The sequence below is a fragment of the Anolis carolinensis genome, chromosome 2 (assembly GCF_035594765.1).
Source record: "Anolis carolinensis isolate JA03-04 chromosome 2, rAnoCar3.1.pri, whole genome shotgun sequence".
Lineage (NCBI taxonomy): Eukaryota > Metazoa > Chordata > Lepidosauria > Squamata > Dactyloidae > Anolis > Anolis carolinensis.
In genome coordinates, this window is record NC_085842.1 from 7,559,703 (window position 1) to 7,576,852 (window position 17,150).

General features: G+C 46.2%; 1 protein-coding gene across 1 annotated transcript; it reads right to left on the bottom strand.

The window, feature by feature from the left end:
• Window positions 1-1,216: 1,216 nt before the first annotated feature.
• Window positions 1,217-8,301, bottom strand: LOC103280137 (zinc finger protein 436). The gene is made up of 4 exons (XM_062972971.1): window positions 7,735-8,301; window positions 7,407-7,489; window positions 4,330-4,450; window positions 1,217-4,085 (listed from the first exon to the last, which is right to left on the bottom strand). Exons 1-4 carry the CDS (start codon window positions 8,258-8,260, stop codon window positions 2,299-2,301), a joined length of 2,517 nt encoding a protein of 838 aa, XP_062829041.1. The 5' UTR covers window positions 8,261-8,301; the 3' UTR covers window positions 1,217-2,298.
• Window positions 8,302-17,150: the final 8,849 nt, after the last annotated feature.

Consider the following 17,150-nt stretch of genomic DNA (forward strand, 5'->3'; position numbering starts at 1 on the left):
TAGTTCAATACACAGTAATGCTATGTAGTAATTACTGTATTTATGAATTTAGCACCAAAATATCATGATATATTGAAAACATTGACTACAAAAATGCGTTGGATAATCCAGAACGTTGGATAAGCGAGTGTTGGATAAGTGAGACTCTACTCTACAACAATTCATTATAGCCACGCTATTGCTGCCTGCAACTTGCTGTGAGCTGAAAATGCTCTGCGGAGAGGGCCTTTTCTGCGGTGGCCCCTCACTGTGGAACTCGCTGCCCATTGAAATCAGGCAAGCCCCCACCCTTTTAGCCTTCAGGAAAGATTTAAAAACATGGCTCTTCCGGTGTGCTTTTGGAGAGTAAATGTTCTATGCTACTCCCCCCCCCCCCCCCGATATTTATCCTCTAGACTGGTTCACTATCTGATGTCCCGTCCCTCGAGGTTTTATTCTGATCCCTTTCTCACCCAGAGTTTTAATTTTTAATCTAGTTTTTAAATGTAGTGTTCATGCGGCCCGCTCTTGTTATATTGCTGTTTTGATTTTATGTTGTACTGTTTATTTTATGTAATGTATTATTTAATTGTATTATGTTATGGTTTATTGTATTGTCTTGGGCATGGCCCCATGTAAGCCGCCCCAAGTCCCCATTGGGGAGATGGTGGCGGGGTATAAATAAAGTTATTATTATTATTATTATTATTATTATTATTATTATTATTATGTTATTTTGGAGAATTTCCCTATCCAAAACAACCCTGTCAAGGCACGTGAAACTGGTGGAGTGAAAGACAAGGGCAGCATGGCAACAATCTGCTGTGATCTGTGACTTGCTAGCAGATTATTCCAAAAATATAACACTAAAGGTTGCCACATTTGCAATTGCAGCCCAAAAGATCAGAGCTAAAGTAGCAAAATCCATACTTGAGGACAGAAATGGAAATGGTGATGGTTTGGGATGATACAAATCAGACACTGTCATTGTTATGTTGCTGCTATCATAATTTTAAAGAGCTAGTTTTAATTTTTGAATAAGTTTTAATGTTTATATTGGAAAGTGTTTATAAAGGTTGTATATTACTGATGTCATGGCTTATGGCTAGTACAATAAACAATTCATTCATTATTTGGGTCCTGAGGGACTTCATCTTTGCCTTTCGGTGAGGCTGAGAGAACGTCACCTGCTCCAGTCACACCAGTAGGAAAGAATAAGGCACAAAATGAGGCCATAAGCTGTCTTTATTTCTGCATTTGCAAACAAACAGAAGAAATGGAGTACATTTCAGAGAACTTTCTAAAACAAGCACAAAAAAATCTGGAAAAAAGGAAACCAGTGTGTATACCACATCATCTCAACCACAAGGCCAGTACTGAGCTTAACCTGCCAGGTTCTCCCTTAAAGTGTGCCAAGAAAAGATCCAAGATGACTTCCATCAACCATCAGTCTAGATAAGAGGGAATCAGTACAAAGGCTAGAGCAGTTTTCTGTCCACGTGAGTATCCTTCATTGTGTGAGTATTCTGGTGCCTATTGAGGATCAAGCTTTTCCTATACTTTTGGCACGTGTATGATTTCCCTCCTGGAGTTTTGAGACCTGATTTGAGGATACAGCTCTTTCCACCCTCTAAGCATTTAGAGACTTCTCTCTTCTGAGATTTGTTTCATGCTCAAGGGGATTTTCTCCTGAATGAAGGCTTGACCACACTCTAGGCATCTCCATGGCTTCTTTCCTATATGGGTTTTTTTAACTACATCGTGAAAACTTGTTGTGGAACTCAACTCTTTCCAAAATGCAGGAATACAGTAGAGTCTCACTTATCCAACATAAACGGGCCGGCAGAATGTTGAATAAGTGAATATGTTGGATAATAAGGAAGCATTAAGGAAAAACCTATTAAACATCAAATTAAGTTATGATTTTACAAATTAAGCACCAAAACATCATGTTATACAACAAATTTGACAGAAAACGTAGTTCAATACACAGTAATGCTATGTAGTAATTACTGTATTTACGAATTTAGCACCAAAATATCACGATGTATTGAAAACATTGACTACAAAAATGCGTTGGATAATCCAGAACGTTGGATAAGCGAGTGTTGGATAAGTGAGACTCTACTGTATGTATTAATTTCTCTTTGTATAAACATTTCAGTGATCTTTAAGTATTTGCAGCCTCTTTAAGAGGCTGGATGGCCATCTGTCGGGGGTGCTTTGAATGCGATTTCCTGCTTCTTGGCAGGGGGTTGGACTGGATGGCCCATGAGGTCTCTTCCAATTCTACTATTCTATGATTCTATGAAACTCTTATCAGATTCCAGGCTTTTTGACTTCTTTCCCTTGTGGATTTATGATTGAGCCTTGAGATTTTCTCTCCAATGGAAGCTCTTCTCTCACTCCAGACATGTCTTTGGCTTTGTCTTCTCTATGACTATTCTGGGCATTTTTGAGGTCTGATTTGTAGCTCAAACTCTTCCCACTCTCTCTTTTGTGACTGTTCTGGTGACCTGCAAGGACAGCTTTAAGGCTGTAACTCTTCCCGCACTCCAGGCATTTATAGGGTTTCTCTCCTCGGTGATTCATTTCATGTCCTATAAGAGCTCTCTTTTCTGAATAACCTTTTCCACACTCCAGGCATTTATAGGGCTTCTCTCCTGTGTGGACGATTTCATGTCTCTTGAGGTTTCCTTTCAGAAAGAAACATCTTCCACACTTCATGCATTTATATGGATTCTCTCCCTTGTGGGTTTTTTGATGTGCAGTGAGGACTTCTATCTGAGGGAAGCATTTTCCACACTCCAGGCATTTATATGGCTTCTCTCCCATGTGGGAGTTTTGGTGCTGCTTTAGGCTACTTCTCAAAGTGAAACTCTTCCCACACTCCAGGCATTTATAGGGTTTCTCTCCTCTGTGTTTCATTTCATGTCCAATGAGAATTCTCTTAGCAGAAAAACCCTTTCCGCACTCCTGGCATTTAAATGGCTTCTCATGTGTGTGAGTTCTTTCATGGCTTTTGAGGTGTGCTTTTTGAAAGAAACATTTCCCACACTCCTGGCATTTATATCGTTTCTCTCCCGTGTGGGTGTTTTGGTGCAGCTTTAGGCCATTTTTCCAACAGAAACCCTTCCCACACTCCAGACATTTATAGGGTTTCTCTCCTCTGTGATTCATTTCATGTCTAATAAAACTTATCTCTTCATAAAAATCTTTTGCACACTTCAGACATTTATAGGGTTTCTCTCCTCTGTGTATCATTTCATGTCCAATGAGAATTCTCTTAGCAGAAAACCCCTTTCCGCACTCCAGGCATTTATATGGCTTCTCATGTGTGTGAGTTCTTTCATGGCTTTTAAGGTGTGCTTTTTGAAAGAAACATTTTCCACACTCCTGGCATTTATATGGTTTCTCCCCTCTGTGGGTGTTTTGGTGCAGCTTTAGGCTATTTTTCCAACAGAAACCCTTTCCACACTCCAGACATTTATAGGGTTTCTCTCCTCTGTGATTCATTCCATGTCTAATAAGACTTATCTTTTCATAAAAACCTTTTCCACACTCCAGGCATTTGTATACCTTTTCATGTGTGTGGGTTTTTTCATGTCTCTTGAGGTGACGTTTCCAAGAGAAACATTTTCCACACTCCAGGCATTTATATGGCTTCTCATGTGTGTGAGTTCTATCATGCCTAATGAGATTGCTTTTAGAAACAAAGCTTTTCCCACATGTCAAGCATGTATATGGCTTCTCTTTCCTGTGGGCGTTTTGGTGTTTACTTAGGCTATTTTTTTCAGTATAGCATTTTCCATGCTCCAGGCATTTATAAGGCTTGTCCACAATTTTGTCTTTTTCATTGGGTGCAGGGTGTATACTAGATGCCTCCTGGAAGAAGCCATTCTCATAGACAGGGCTGTTTCCCATCTCCCTGCTTTCCTCTATTGTCTCTTGAATTGTGATTTCCCTGGTGTCGACAGGGCACTGCTTCCTGTTATATCCTTCTGCTTCCATTCTCGGACTTCTTTCTTCTACCTTTTTACTTCTCCCTGTTTTCAGCCACATTTTATTTGGAACTCCCCTGTTTTTACTCCCTTGTCCATCACCACCTTGAAAGAAAGAGAGACAAAAAGTAGGAAGGCATAAGAAAAGGAGAGGTTGAAATATTGCGAGAGAGAAAGAAGAGGTGAGAATCTCATGACGGAGAGAGCTTTGCCTCATCAAAGTAGCACCCCTTTCTGGAAGTGGTTGGATATCATCTACAGCAGGCGGGGGTAGGGGGAGAGTGCCACATACAGCCTGAAAATACGATGAGCCACCCTACTAAAACCAAGATGCCGAAGGGATTCTTACCAAGAGAAGCCACCATCCTATAATTTTCTTCCATGACCTCCCAGTGCAGGGCCCGTTGATCTGGATCCAATGAGGCCCACTCCTCCACACTGAAATGTACAGCCACATCCTCAAATATCACCTGAAAGAAGAAAGTTGGACACACAAATCTACTACTAAGAAGAATTCTGATCCATTCAAAGTCTGAATACAGAATTCAAAGAATTAACTTTTAGGAGTAGCAACCCCAACCTTCCTTAGCTGGGTCTTCTAAAAAGGTGAGAAGCATTGTGATGGTAAGGGAGTTCATGCAGTCACTTGCAACTGTTCTGGTATGTTTGCATTCTTTCCCAAAGGTGTGGGTATCTACACTTGTAGCAAGTGCTCTTAGAGGCCCATGTATCTACATATTGGGGAGGAAGAGCTTTCTTCCGTCCCAGTAGAACAAACAAGTCATGTAGGAAAATCACCTAGGGAATCTCTCTGAGGAGTCACTCTGCACAAACAGGAGGTAGACTGTTGGAGGAATGTTTCACACAGAAGTAGAAGGACCAGGACTCATTCTGTAAATTGGGAGCTACATAATTAATTAATAGTTCTTTTCAGCATCTGTGATAACATCGAACAAGAAATGCAACAGAGCTTGTCCTCGGGGAATGTTGAGGTGTCCTGGGAGAGTGAGCACATGGAATGGCCCCTGCACATCCTCCAAGAAAGCCTGTGGTGGTGGAAGAGGCCTCCTATGGAGGGAACAGAAGCAGTGGTTTATGGGCCTGACAGGATGACTTGAGAGGTGTGCCGTCTCCCTGGAGCAAACATCCAAGACATAAAAGAGAGCCTGGCAAAGCTTGTCAAGATCACATACCACTATCCCTTCCGTTTGGTTCATGTCATGATTAATAATGATAGTGCCATGTGTAGCCTTCAGGAGATTATCTGGGATTGTGAAGCTATGGACAGGAAGCTGAAGGGCCTTGATGCTCAGGTCACCATTTCATCTCTGTTCCCAGTTCAAGGGTGCAGCCCAGGAAGGGCTTCACAGACGATGCCACCAGGAACGAATTGGCTTCCTGGACCATGGCCTGAAATTTAATGAAGTTGGGCTTCTGGCAAGGGATGCCTTTCACCAATACCAAGGGAGGGATGGCTTCACAATAGGTAAAGAGGCAGGACAGGAAGATCTGGTTAATCAAAATGAATTCAACTCTTTAGGCCAGATGAACATGAAGTAAGATAAATTTACCTCTAACAAGGGAAATTCATTCCTGAAAGAGTTATCACGGGACAAGCTGTCTCCACTGAAGATTTATCCCCAATCCTTGTTACCATAACAAGCCAATTTTTCCAAATCCAATTACTACAAGGATAGAAAGTGAAGAGAAATCTTCTGAACACAGCAAAACCTTTCCCTATACTATCCAAAGCTAGACAGGGCCGGGGCCAGGCTGTGGCGCAGGCTGTTGAGCAACCAGCTGCAACAAATCACTCTGACCAAGAGGTCATGAGTTCGAGGACAGCTCGGAGCCTCGTGTTTGTCTTGTCTCTGTTCTATGTTAAGGCATTGAATGTTTGCCTTATATGTGTAATGTGATCCGCCCTGAGTCCCCTTCGGGGTGAGAAGGGTGGAATATAAATACTGTAAATAATAATAATAATAATAATAATAATAATAATAATAATAATAATAATAATAATAATATATGGCTGGAGTTGCACTTAAAAATGTACCTGTTCTGCCTTACTATACAAATTCAATTTGAGAACAAATCTACAGAACCTATCTTGCTCGTAACTTGGGGGCTGCCTGCACATCCAAGGGTATTAAAAGAACTGGCAGAAGAACCAATGACAAACATCTCTGAGCATTCCTGGTGAACAGGAGAAATTTCAGAGGACTAAGAAGACAAATGTTATCCCCATGTTCAAAAAGGAGTGAAAAGAGGAGCCAAACGATCACCGCCCAAGTCGGCCTGACATCAATACCAGGAAATATTCCGGAAATAGGTCATTAAAGAAACAATCTGTGAATACAATCACATATCCAATTTCAGCCATGCTTTTGAAAAGGTTCCCCATGACATTCTGATAAATAAACAAGTAAAATCTGCACTACATAATACTATTGAGGTGCACTGGCCAAACAATTATTATTCTTTTTCTGCATTTCCTATGTCTATCCCTGTTGGGGAATTAAGGCAGTTTGCAACAGATTAAAACAGCTCTAGTTAAACATTCACAAATCAATTCACAAATCCAGAAATTAATAAAGAAATTGATCTATCAAAAAATAAAACCAGGAAAATGTTAAACTCACAATATGGCAAAAGAGACAAGATCCTGTGTGTCCTATGAGCTCTGTTCCAAATAAACCACCTGTTATCCATGTTGAAGTGAGAATGATTGTATATAGAGTTGTTTAAATGTAATTGAGTCATTGTACAATGTGTGCTGGAGATTGCATCATACACTGTGTGCTGCCTACTATACCAGTGTGTAAAGGGTTAAGCTTAGATTGCATCAGACAGCAGAGGATGAGATAAATAGCCTCTACTTCCTATCTCTGTCCCTTCCCGTGTGTGCCTGCGTGAGAGCTGTGTATTGTCTTGTGGATTTCCGTTCGTAAGTAAACATTTTCATAGAAAACTGAAGACTGCAGTGTCATCATTTATCCAGAGCTTCCTCGCCAGAGACTTCTGCTGCGTGTGCCTAGCAAAGCTACTCTGATAATCCAAGACCTGTTGCAACAGAAAACCCTTCTTCTATTTGGAGAAAGAAGCCCGAGGGGCAGGTGGACGGACACACAGCAGTCTCCTCTCTTCGGGAAGGGAGTTCTGGGTCCTGAGAGAACCCACCGAGAAGTGACCTTCCATTAACATACAACTAGGTTGATCTAATGAAGGTGTGAACAGGGGATTCAGTCCAAAGTGGAAAACACTATTGGAAGATGGAGGCCTGAGAGAACAGCATCCTGAGATCACTTGAAATGAAACTTGGGCAGAAGCAGAAAACAAACCAATGAAAGAACCTTTCCAGCCACGTGACGTGGCCCTAGGCAATTCCAGAATTATCTCTAATTCATTTCTACTTCCATCTTTTACCTGATCCTGTTCCATGGAGGCCGTTTCTCCTGTTTCACAAAGAGATGAGCTATTACGGCTTCCCAGCATCCTTGGCTCCTCCCCTGTGAAATACCAAAGGAAGGAAGGAAAGAGAAAATTAAGAACTGACAATGTTGTATCTGGCACAAGCATTCATTCAATGCAGCCAATTTCATATAATACCAACTTGGATGCATATATTCTTAAAACTATTCTTAAATAAATTGTAACTGTCCAGCTGTTGAAGACAAGTCTTACTAGGAATGTAACCAAAGATCATCTATGTGGAGGAACCGTGAGAGCGGGGACCAAGCAAAAGGCCTCTCACCTGATGGAGCAGCTCTTGTGTCCTCCTCCTCCTCCAACTTGATCCATCCAGAAGAGAACGTCTTGCTGGTCTCCAATGGGACCTCCTGGGCTTGAAGGTCCTCTCTCCTCTTCTCCTCTTCTTCCCGACTCAGGAGGAATCCTTCAGCCAAAGCCACGGCCTGGGAACTGGTCTCTGCCCCACATTCCCTCACCCAGCGCTCCATCTCCGCAGGAAGGACGGCCAGGAACTGCTCCAGGAGCACCAGGTCCAGCATCTCCGCCTTGGTATGTTCCTCAGGCTTCAGCCACAGGCGGCAGAGAGAGTGGAGGTGGCTGCACACCTCTCGGGGACCCAAGGCCTCCTCATAGCGGAAGCACCTGAAGCTTTTGCACTGAAGGTGTGTGCTGAAGGCCTTCTCCTCCAGGGCATCCGGACCCATTCTGCCCAGGACCCCAACCCTTCTCCTGCCCCACATTGTGCAGGGCTCTCTTCCCTCTTCAGGGCTGGTCTGGTTTGGCTCCTCCATCTTCACTCTGGGCTCCATCAGGACTGAAGGACCTCTTCCCTTCTACTTCTAAAGATGTCCTGAAGCAAAGTCTACGCAAGAGAAAGGGGAAGTGAAGTCCAGGTTAATGATCTACTACCCTCAAGAGAAAAGAGGTCTTTACCACCCATTTTTGGGTTGCTACTGTATGGCCTCCCTGTAAGAAAAGCAGAGCCCTGGCGCTTTAGAGCAAACTTCATGAAGTCACACTATGGGAACCCCCTTGCATTGCCTTTCTCTTCCCCTTCTTCCCACCTTCAGCCCATTCCCTTGTTTCCCTGTATATACAGTTCTGAAACTGAGAGGAATCCTGAGAGTTGTAGTGTGGCACAGTCCTTAGGCTTCTCTGTCCAAGAGTGCTGGTGCCTCACCAAACTCCCTTCCCAGGATAGCAGACCATAGAGACAATGCTGTTCAAGTAGCCCCAAAGTGCATTAATTCTGTGATGCAGATGTGTCATAGGAGAACGCAATATGCTGTCATCACAAACTTTGGTGACCCCAATTAACCCTTGTGCCAGCAGGACTGCTGACCGAAAGGTCGGTGGTTCAAATCTGGGGAGCGGGGTGAGCTCCCTCTGTCGGCTCCAGCTGCCCATGCGGGGACATGAGAGAAGCCTCCCACAGGATGTTGAAACATCAAACATCTGGGCGTCCCCTGGGCAACGTCCTTGCAGACGGCCAATTCTTTCACACCAGAAGTGATTTGCAATTCCTCATGTTATTCCTGACACGAGAAAAAAATTGCCAACTCTTTAAAAAGGACATCAAAAACTATCATATTTCTCATGTAAGCTTGCCGCAAAATAGTCCTGCCTCCAATCTCTCTTTTCTCCATAGTCTCCATTTATTTATTTATTTGCGATATTTCTATCCCGCCTCTCTCTACCCCGAAGGGGACTCAAGGCGCCTTTACAAGTTGGCAGCTATTTGATGTCTTCACAACAATAGGTAAAAGGTTTTCCCCTGTTGTGACCGACTCTGGGGGTTGGTGCTCATCTCCATTTCTAAGCCAAAGAGCCGGCGTTGTCCGTAGACACCTCCAAGGTCATGTGGCCATAGGCATGACTGCATGGAGCGCTGTTACCTTCCTGCCGGAGCGGTACCTATTGATCTACTCACATTTGCATGTTTTCAAACTGCTAGGTTGGCAGGAGCTGGGGCTAACAGCGGGCGCTCATTCCGCTCCCGGGATTTTGAACCTGGGACCTTTCGGTCTGCAAGTTCAGCAGCTCAGCACTTTAACAAACTGTGCCACCACCAGGGGCCCGCTTCACAACAATACAAAGTTAAAATGACCATTTAAAAATAAAATTATAAAATACAATTAAAACACTGAGACACATTTCAAAACCATACAATCACAGTTCAATCACATAATCCTCCAGCGTAAACTGGGCTGTTCCTATAGTCATGACATGTTGTGCCAAAAAAACTGATTGTTGCACAGGTTCTCCAAAGGCTTGGCCGCAGAGCCACGATTTTACTCTCTTGTGGAAGATTAGAAGGGAGGGGGCTGGCCTAATGTCCCTGGAGAGGGAATGCCATAGCCAAGGTGCCACCACTGAGAAGGCCCTGTCTCTCGTCCCCACCAGTCGCACCTGCAAAGGGGGTGGGAGTGAGACCAGGGCCTCCCCAGATGATCTGAAACTCCGAGATGGTTTTAGAGGGAGATACTTTCTCTCCAGCCCTTCTCCACTCTTCAAGTGAGACTTGGAGACTTTGACCTGCCTGCCTCCCTGCCTCTTCGCCATATGTTCCTGCAGCACCTCCTCTCCTTAGCTTGCCCCAAAACTGCATCTGACTTGGACTTGCTTCTGACTTTGCGCCCTCTTTTCTCCAGCTCTGACTCCAACCTCATTTGTATCTCCAGCCCTTGTCCGGTCTCCAAGCTGGACTTTGGAGAGTTTCATTGACTTCCTTATGTGTCCTATGTACATTCCTTTCTTCCTCCCTGCCATGTGTGCATGCCTCTCCTTCCCTTTGGAGCCCTAGAGCCCCTTCTTCTCCTGCAGGGAGGCCAGGCTGGGGGGAGGGAGGAGGGAGGAGGGGGGGCTCAAGGAGGCGAGCAAGGAAGGGGAAGGGAGGGACGGATGGGAAGGGTCCTGGCTGTATACCCGGACCCCTGATATACTGTGGGCCTTATGCAGCCCTCCAAGGCCCCTCTCCTAAAATTTAGACTTGGGCTTGACTCTTTGGAAGTCTCTTTGCTTATCTATGGTCTTATAATATCATCTAGATGGTCTTTGAAGGCCCTTCCCTTGCTTAGCTACGGCCTTATGAGATCATCTAGATGGCTTTTGGAGGTCACTTTCCTTACCTATGTCCCATGAGACCGTTTAGATGGCCTTTGAGGGTCCCTTTCCTTAGCTATGGTTTTATGCAATTGTTTAGATGGCCTTTGGAGGCCCTTCCCTTACCTATGGTCTTATGAAACCATCTAGATGGTTTTTGAGGCCCCTTTCCTTATCTATGGTCTTCTGATGGCCTTATGAGATCATCTAGATGGCCTTTGAGGGTCCCTTTCCTTACTGACTGTCTTATGAGACTATTTCGATGATCTTTGGAGGTCTCTTGGCTTACCTATGGTCTTATGAGATCGTCTACATCAGGGGCCACCAAACCAAGGCCCATGGGCCGAATGCAGCCCTCCAAGGTCATTGACCTGGCCTCTGTCCTAAACCTTGACCTAAGTCTGAAACGACTTGAAGGCACACAACAACAACAATCCTAATTTTGGACGATTTCATCATAGTCCGGCCCCCCAGTAGTCTGAGGGACTGTGAATCGGGCCCCCACCTCAAAAGTTTGAGGACCCCTGATGTATACACTGCAGAGCCCACCTGGGCAGATTTGGAGGGGGGGGGGTCTTTGGATCTGCATTCATCCTTAGCAAGGGAGGAAGGTAGGGAGGGAAACTTGGGGGGCCAACTGCAGAGCCCACCCCCATCCCCTTGGCCCTCCTGGTGTTCTGAGCTTCCTGGGAGTTGTAGTGTGCAGCTCTGCCCCATGTGAGCCTTTCCTTCCTCTCCCTCTTCCCTTCTCCCCAGAGGCAGCCGCCCCTCCCCTTCCAGCCTCCAAGCTGAGCAACCAAGAAAGGGGTCTTCTCACCTGAGCTCACCTCCAGACCTGAGGCTTCCATAAAGATTGAAGATGGGGGAAAGATGGGGCAAAGGAGGCCTCACCTCGTGGCCCTGGGATGGAAGAGGCCAGGGAGGAGGGAGGAAGACCACCTCCTGCCTCTTGGGTCTCTGCAACTCTGGGGGGGGGGGGGCTGCACTTCAAGCCCCTCCCCCCTATTGGGATTCAACCCTTTGGCCCTCCCTGCCCTTCTCTGTGGGAGGGAGGGGTCTCCTGGCAGGCCTTGCTGCCCATTCTGGGCCCTGAAGGCACCAGCCCTCTCTCCCTCCCTCCCCCTTGGACCCTGACCCTGGCAATGCAGGAGGGAAAGGCAGGCACCCCTTGGGAGGAGGTCCCTTTGGGGGTTAGAATCATAGAATCATAGAATCATAGAATCATAGAATAGATTCTAACCCCCAAAGGGACCTCCTCCCAAGGGGTGCCTGCCTTTCCCTCCTGCATTGCCAGGGTCAGGGTTGGAAATAGTAACCGTCCAAGCTTCTCACTATTTATTTGTTCACCAGCTTGGGGACCTGGCTGTGCCCCGGGGTTATTAGAAGAAGGCTTTGTTTGTTTTGGGATGTTGGGTCATATCACTGAAGCTTGGTCCAGGTCCATCATTGTCTGGGTTCAGGGCGCTGTAGATGGAGGTGAACTACAACTCCCAGATTCCCATGTCATTCTCCCTCAAAACAGGCCAGTATGCACAGTTGGCCATGTTGGGTCTGTGTGCCAAGTTTGGTCCAGATCTGACGCTAGCTGCGTTCAGTGCTTTCTGGATGCAGGTGAACTACAACTCCCAAACTCAAGGTCCATTCCCACTAACCCCTGCAGTCTGTTCAGTTGATCATTGGGCTTCTCTATGCGAAGTGTGGTCCTGGTCCATTGCCGGTGGGGTCACAGCTTCTCTGGATGCAGGTGAACTACAACTCCCAAATTCAAGGTCCATTCCCCTAAACCCCTGCAGTATGTTCAGTTGATCATTGGGCTTCTCTATGCAAAGTGTGGTCCTGGTCCATTGTCAGTGGGGGTCACAGCTTCTCTGGATGCAGGTGAACTGCAACTCCCAAACTCAAGGTCCTGACCCACTAACCCCTGCAGTATGTTCAGTCAATCATTGGGCTTCTCTATGCAAAGTGTGGTCCTGGTCCATTGTCGGTGGGGGTCACAGTTTCTCTGGATGCAGGTGAACTACAACTCCCAAACTCAAGGTCCTGTCTCACTAACCCCTGCAGTATGTTCAGTCAATCATTGAGCTTCTCTATGCAACGTGTGGTCCTGGTCCATTGTCGGTGGGGGTCACAGTTTCTCTGGATGCAGGTGAACTATAATTCCCAAACTCAAGGTCCTGTCTCACTAACCCCTTCAGTATGTTCAGTCAATCATTGGGCTTCTCTATGCAAAGTGTGGTCCTGGTCCATTGTCGGTGGGGGGTCACAGTTTCTCTGGATGCAGGTGAACTACAACTCCCAAACTCAAGGTCCATTCCCACTAATCCCTGCAGCATGTTCAGTTGATCATTGGGCTTCAAAGTGTGGTCCTGGTCCATTGTCAGTGGGGGTCACAGCTTCTCTGGATGCAGGGGAACTGCAACTCCCAAACTCAAGGTCCATTCCCACTAATCCCTGCAGTATGTTCAGTTGATCATTGGGCTTCTCTATGCAAAGTGTGGTCCTGGTCCATTGTCGGTGGGATTACAGTTTCTCTGGATGCAGGTGAACGACAACTCCCAAACTCAAGGTCCATTCCCACTAATCCCTGCAGTATGTTCAGTTGATCATTGGGCTTCTCTATGGGAAGTGTGGTCCTGGTCCATTGTCGGTGGGGGTCACAGTTTCTCTGGATGCAGGTGAACTACTATTCCCAAAGTCAAGGTCCATTCCCACTAATCCCTGCAATATGTTCAGTTGATCATTGGGCTTCTCTATGCAAAGTGTGGTCCTGGTCCATTGTCGGTGGGGGTCACAGTTTCTCTGGATGCAGGTGAACTACAACTCCCAAAGTCAAGGTCCATTCCCACTAATCCCTGCAGTATGTTCAGTTGATCATTGGGCTTCTCTATGGGAAGTGTGGTCCTGGTCCATTGTCAGTGGGGGTCACAGCTTCTCTGGATGCAGGGGAACTGCAACTCCCAAATTCAAGGTCCATTCCCCTAAACCCCTGCAGTATGTTCAGTTGATCATTGGGCTTCTCTATGCAAAGTGTGGTCCTGGTCCATTGTCGGTGGGGGTCACAGTTTCTCAGGATGCAGGCGAACTACAACTCCCCAACTCAAGGTCCATTCCCACTAATCCCTGCAGTATGTTCAGTTGATCATTGGGCTTCTCTATGGGAAGTGTGGTCCTGGTCCATTGTCAGTGGGGGTCACAGCTTCTCTGGATGCAGGGGAACTGCAACTCCCAAATTCAAGGTCCATTCCCCTAAACCCCTGCAGTATGTTCAGTTGATCATTGGGCTTCTCTATGCAAAGTGTGGTCCTGGTCCATTGTCGGTGGGGGTCACAGTTTCTCTGGATGCAGGCGAACTACAACTCCCAAACTCAAGGTCCATTCCCACTAATCCCTGCAGTATGTTCAGTTGATCATTGGGCTTCTCTATGAAAAGTGTGGTCTTGGTCCATTGTTGGTGGGGGTCACAGTTTCTCTAGATGTAGGTGAACTGTAACTCCCAAAATCAAGGTCCATTCCCACTAATCCCTGCAGTATGTTCAGTTGATCATTGGGCTTCTCTATGAAAAGTGTGGTCTTGGTCCATTGTTGGTGGGGGTCACAGTTTCTCTAGATGTAGGTGAACTGTAACTCCCAAATTCAAGGTCCATTCCCACTAATCCCTGCAGTATGTTCAGTTGATCATTGGGCTTCTCTATGAAAAGTGTGGTCTTGGTCCATTGTTGGTGGGGGTCACAGTTTCTCTAGATGTAGGTGAACTGCAACTCCCAAATTCAAGGTCCATTCCCCTAAACCCCTGCAGTATGTTCAGTTGATCATTGGGCTTCTCTATGCAAAGTGTGGTCCTGGTCCATTGTCAGTGGGATCACAGTTTCTCTGGATGCAGGTGAACTACAACTCCCAAACTCAAGGTCCATTCCCACTAACCCCTGCAGTATGTTCTGCTAATCCCATAATCCATGGCAAGTTTGGTCCAAATCCATCGTTGGTTGGGTGAACAGTGCTCTCTGGATGTCGGTCAAGTGCAACTCCTGTAAATCATGGTGAATTCTCCTCAAACCTCTTGTTCAGTTGCTGATCAATTCCTCTGTGAACTGTGTGCCATAGGAAGGGGTAGGAAAGGGTTAAGGAAGAGGCAGTGTGTGGGGTGAGGCAAATCAAGGAACCCTGGGATGTCCATTCTGGAGGAAAAACAGAACGTCTAGGATGAGTAATTACAACATTCACACTGGCCTCCAACAGAGGAGTCCTTTCTCCCACCCTGGACCTTCCACAGATATATAAACCTCCATTGCTTAGTTTTCCAATATACCCCACAACCTCTGAGGATGCCTGCCATAGATGTGGGCAAAATGTCAGGAGAGAATGCTCCTGGAACATGGCCATGCAGCCCGGAAAATACACAACAACCCATCTAGGATGAAATTGTCTCCACATAAAAGCCTTCACTTGGTTGGGGGCAAAATGGTATTTCTGAAGGACACTGGCAGGGTTTGGGGTCCATGTTCCTGGTGCTCACTATAGCCTGCATGTCAGTGGAGGGAAGGCCATTGGTGTCTCCTGCTCAGTGGGAGCTACAGTTGTTTCTGAAGGTGGGAGGCTGTCTGTGTAAGTGGACACCTTCCCCACATACACACATATTTATTTATTTATTTATTTATTTACACTATTCATATTCCGCCCTTCTCACCCCAAGGGGACTCAGGGCGGATCACATTGCACATATATAAGGCAAACATTCAATGCCATAACATAGAACAGAGACAGAGACAGACGCAGGCTCGGGCTGGCCTCGAACTTATGACCTCTTGGTCAGAGTGATTTGTTGCAGCTGGCTGCTATCCAGCCTGCGCCACGGCCCAGCCTACACATTTTTCACTTTTATTATGTGTATAGATAGATAGATGTATATATTTGCTAACTTGTATTGTATGTATATGTTGATTTGCCACTTTGGTGTGGGAAGGGCTACAGACACATGATTGTTGTCAAAGACAGAACGCCACAAGGTCAAAGATAACAGAGTTTATTGGAATTACAGAACTCAAAATGCCCGTAAAAGACAAGGGCTAGGCAAGCACTGGCCTTAAAAGTAAAAAGAGAACAGAAAAACGTTCAAAAGATAAACCGGATTAAACCGGAGTTTAATCCGGGCAAAATCAAAACAGCTTGCTTCAGCCTGAGAATAAACAAAACAGAAGCTGGTGAACAAAGAGTTCAAAGGAATGCAACTAATTGGCAGCAGATACTTCTCTGCTGCCAAAAGCTATGTTTGAGTAACTTTAAAGGTTACTCCTCCACACAGCAGGCAGATTTCCGATACAACACAGCAGGCGAGGGCTTAAGCAGTCAGCGAGGTCCCAATCCGTTCCGAAGGTCGTAAGGTAGATGCAGACGTTTGTAGTTCACCAGGTCCAACACAGGTAGGAGAATCCGAGGCCGTAGTCAAGAAGTCCGTATGTCCAGTACAAGCAGATGGCGTCCGTCAAGAAGACGACGGAAGGTCAAAGCTATTAAGATTAAGCAGGGGTTGCACAAACAAACCCCACACAATTCCTCCCGCCGTCTGAGCCCAATGTCCAGGATAACTTACGTAGTCAGCAAACGAATCACACCCGTCTTCAGGAAACTTCCCACACAGATCCCAAGCGTTTGTCCAGATTACCTTGCCCAACGCAATTTGCTATTGCTCCCAAACCCCATTTTATGCCAGTTACAAGTCCTCATCACTATCAGCTGCCCTCCTTAGCCCGGGCGTTTCCTCATCACTTTCCTCATCAGAGCTGGAACACCTCTGACTACGCCCCACAGCATCCCCAGCTGTGGATCCCGTCCCATCCCTCCAGCCTGCCCATGGGTCTAATCCTGAAGGTCCCCAATCGCCTCCCATACTATCATTGCCAGTGGCACCCAAATCCTCCCTTACACGAGTCCATTCCATGTCATCCTCTTCCGAGCTAACCATCTCTTCCTCCATTCTCTCAGTAAACCCTTCAAAAGAATCCTCGTCAGATGGTTCTGCAAAGATATCTCGCAGCCGCTTTCTTTCTCGCTCCTCGAGAGTATCTTACTCTCGAGGAGTCTTACGCCCACGTCTCCCAGTAGCAGAGCCATGAGGCTCAATCATAACACTATCCCCTCTCACAAAGGCCTCCTCCTCCGAAGGCGGAGAGACGGCAGTGATGTCCTCAGCTACAGCAGCACGACGACTGGATGTATCTAACTTTAACAGAGAACGATGGAAAACTGGATGGATTTTTAAAGTAGAAGGTAAACGCAAACGAAATGCTACGGAAGAAATCTTTTTAACAATAGGAAAGGGTCCCAAATACCGTGGCGCAAACTTTCCCCCAGCCTGTTTAATGTACTTGGAAGATAACCACACTAAATCCCCTTCTTCCAACTCTTCCCCTGCCTGCCTACGACGGTCGGCCTGAGTCTTTTGCGTTGCCTTGGCTTCCAATAGTAAGCGACGGGCAACATCATGCAACGCAGCCATCTCAGAGGAACGGTACACCGGGTCAGAGGAAACCACATTGGACGACGGCGCCACACCTCCCCGTGGATGGAAACCATAAGTCAGTTCAAATGGAGTATGCTGAC